The 2,978-nt window shown below is 56.0% G+C and overlaps 2 protein-coding genes across 2 annotated transcripts in view; both read left to right on the top strand.

The window, feature by feature from the left end:
* LOC111692579 (wiskott-Aldrich syndrome protein family member 1-like) overlaps positions 1–1,238 on the top strand; it is a 6,869-nt gene extending 5,631 nt beyond the window's left edge. The window contains exons 2-4 of the mRNA XM_023456639.1: positions 331–514; positions 558–839; positions 991–1,238. Of these exons, the coding sequence (XP_023312407.1) occupies positions 331–514; positions 558–839; positions 991–1,238 (714 nt within the window). The remainder of the gene's footprint in view (positions 1–330; positions 515–557; positions 840–990) is intronic.
* Positions 1,239–1,410: 172 nt separating this feature from the next.
* LOC108913556 (extensin-like) lies at positions 1,411–2,624 on the top strand. Its single transcript, XM_023456640.1, has 2 exons — positions 1,411–1,513; positions 1,582–2,624. The coding sequence occupies exons 1-2, from the start codon at positions 1,411–1,413 to the stop codon at positions 2,622–2,624; spliced, it is 1,146 nt and encodes a 381-aa protein (XP_023312408.1).
* Positions 2,625–2,978: the final 354 nt, after the last annotated feature.

The raw sequence follows: 2,978 nt of genomic DNA on the forward strand, positions 1-2,978 counted from the left end.
GCCGAGTTTTGCCTCGGTAGCTCACTCTCAGTCGAGACTTGACACGAGAAGCATCTCTGAGTTGGTCTTCACACTTGTATTATAGTGTTTGAATCGAATAACCTCTCATTGTCCGCTCCTTTAGTGACTAGTAGTCGCTACCAATTTTTAAATACACACAGGGGAAACTTCCCCACCAGTAGTTAGAAAGTAGTAGTAGTACTGAGTATCAGCGACCCTTCGGGGTACATTAAGGCTGTTCCCCTCAGCTTGTGGTACGGCCTGGTCTGCCATTCCACAAAATAGGGAAAAAAGAATTCGTAACAAGTTCCCCTTTACTTATTAATTAAGGGGAACCCTACACCTATCGTTCCACAACGCGAGCCGAACCCGACATCCGCAGAAACAGCCGCGGCCGTGCAGAAACGCTTCCTGCACGCATACAGCGTGTCCTGGGGATCCTTAGGGATACCCCCAACCACGTCACCATCTCCAAACGGGTCCGAAACTACCGCGTTCGTGGACATGGCGCCCAGTACGTGAGGCTCGAGTTACCGATATCCAGGTTACTTACACAGGCAAGGGAGCCTGTGCGATCCCAGCGAAGCACCTTCGAGCATCTTCGACCACTACCAGGCCAAGTCCAGGTCCACTAGGCATCCACCAGGTCCAATCCAGGTCCACCAGGTCCAGTACGTCCACGCTAGGCCTACTCCAGGTCTACTACGTCCATCCTAGTCCACAAGGGTCCACCAAGCCTCCACCAGGCGTACTCCAGGTCCAACAGGTCCGCACCAGGTCCGCTCCAGATCCTCCAGGCCCATACGAGGTCCGCTCCAGGTCCACCAGGTCCACCCTAGGTCTGATGACCATTTTTGAAAAAAAAAACAAAAAAAAAAATTTTTGGAAAACTATCCAACAAAAAAATTTTTTGGAAAACCAACAAAAAAAAATTTTTTAAACCATCTGACATGGAGCCATAACCGTACCTACCTGATACCCCACCACAAGTGCCTTTGAGGCCTTCCCTGCTGGACAGCCAGGTGTCCTTCCATAATTACCAGCATCAAGGACCACCGTCCCAACCTGGACCTCCTACACCGCAGAGCTCTACGCCAAGCACCGTCGAGCTTGTGCAGGCTTTGACCCTAGCCAATCAAGCTCAACCGAATACCAGTACCCGTCCGGCCCCAAGCCAACCTGCTGCAGGTCCGAGCCAGACCTCAGCCAGGGCTCCAGCCCAGCCACCGAGGCAGTGAGCCTCCCAGATCCAGGTCCGATTGTCGAATCGCCTCTCTCGGCAATCGAACCAAACCCCTTCGACAACATGGATGTCGAAGCCCTTGTCGGCGACCTCAATAACCTTACCACTGAGGTCGTCCCAGCTAATGTCGAATTGCCACGTCTGACCGTCTACCTGGAAGGTCAGAAATGCACCGCCCAGCACCACCGGGCAATCCAGTCAATGATGACGTCTCCTCGGACGAGGAAGACGAGATGCCACCACCGGAAGCCGCAGAAGCCGAGGACCAAGGTCTGGATGACCTACACCCCGGCCGGCCAATAGAGCCAGCGGCACCCCAAGTCGGGGCCCAGGACCAGGACGGTCCACACCTCGACCGGCCAACAGAGCCAGCCACCACCCGCTAATAAAACCAACCAGCCAACCGGGACAGCAACCTACGGACCATGGACGGGTCCAACGTCTGGACGACGACCGCCCTCCATGTCCACTGAGAGCCTACCCTGAGGCGACACCAGGCCCTAGCCATGCTAGGACACATGCAAACCCCCGAGCCAGCCACCACCCGCTAATAAAACCAACCAGCCAACCGGGACGGCAACCTACGGACCATGGACGGGTCCAACGTCTGGACGACGACCGCCCTCCATGTCCACTGATAGCCTACCCTGAGGCGACACCAGGCCCTAGCCATGCTAGGCCACATGCAAACCCCCGAGCCAGCCACCACCCGCTAATAAAACCAACCAGCCAACCAGGACGGCAACCTACGGACCATGGACGGGTCCAACGTCTGGACGACGACCGCCCTCCATGTCCACTGATAGCCTACCCTGAGGCGACACCAGGCCCTAGCCATGCTAGGCCACATGCAAACCCCCGAGCCAGCCACCACCCGCTAATAAAACCAACCAGCCAACCAGGACGGCAACCTACGGACCATGGACGGGTCCAACGTCTGGACGACGACCGCCCTCCATGTCCACTGATAGCCTACCCTGAGGCGACACCAGGCCCTAGCCATGCTAGGCCACATGCAAACCCCCGAGCCAGCCACCACCCGCTAATAAAACCAACCAGCCAACCAGGACGGCAACCTACGGACCATGGACGGGTCCAACGTCTGGACGACGACCGCCCTCCATGTCCACTGATAGCCTACCCTGAGGCGACACCAGGCCCTAGCCATGCTAGGCCACATGCAGAGACCAAACCCCCGAACCAGCCATCACCCGCTGTAGGCGGTCCAACCAAGCGACCGACCCAGCATTTTCCCGGACACCTTGATATAAGGCGCAAGCGACGTCCAGTGAGGATGGTCGCTATTTCTCCGCCGCCCACCAAGAGGACTCAGCAGCCACGTCCCCACGAGAGGCCAGGGACGTCGGCCAACCCCCAGTAGAGCCAACCAGCCGCCAGCCGGACTACCGGAGCAGCCAGCGTTGGACAGCCCCCCCCGTGCCAAAGACACTCTAACATAATTAACCTATTTTTTAGTTCCAATTATTTCATATATATGTATACTGTATACTGTATTTTGACATGTATTCAACCATTTTTTCTTTATAGAATAAAAACAAAACACCAACACTCAGAGATGCTCTTCCGAAACCCCGGGGGTGTCACGGGACGCAAAGAAATCCAACATTGCGCCTCGTGATTTACTGCCAGGGGCCTTTTGGAACAGCAGGCTGCGGCGCACTCGACGTTCAGTCCTCAGTCCGACCGCTGTTCATTAAATAATCGCCGAGTTTTG

The sequence above is a fragment of the Anoplophora glabripennis genome, unplaced genomic scaffold (genome assembly GCF_000390285.2).
Source record: "Anoplophora glabripennis isolate ALB-LARVAE unplaced genomic scaffold, Agla_2.0 scaffold2021, whole genome shotgun sequence".
Classification (NCBI taxonomy): domain Eukaryota; kingdom Metazoa; phylum Arthropoda; class Insecta; order Coleoptera; family Cerambycidae; genus Anoplophora; species Anoplophora glabripennis.

What these genes read in the sequence shown, in the direction of transcription:
- LOC108913556 (XM_023456640.1), top strand. Translation starts at nt 1,411, where the DNA reads ATGCACCGCCCAGCACCACCGGGCAATCCAGTCAATGATGACGTCTCC. An exon ending in CGCAGAAGCCGAGGACCAAG is followed by an intron (nt 1,514 to 1,581) that starts GTCTGGATGACC and finishes GCCCAGGACCAG; the next exon opens with GACGGTCCACACCTCGACCG.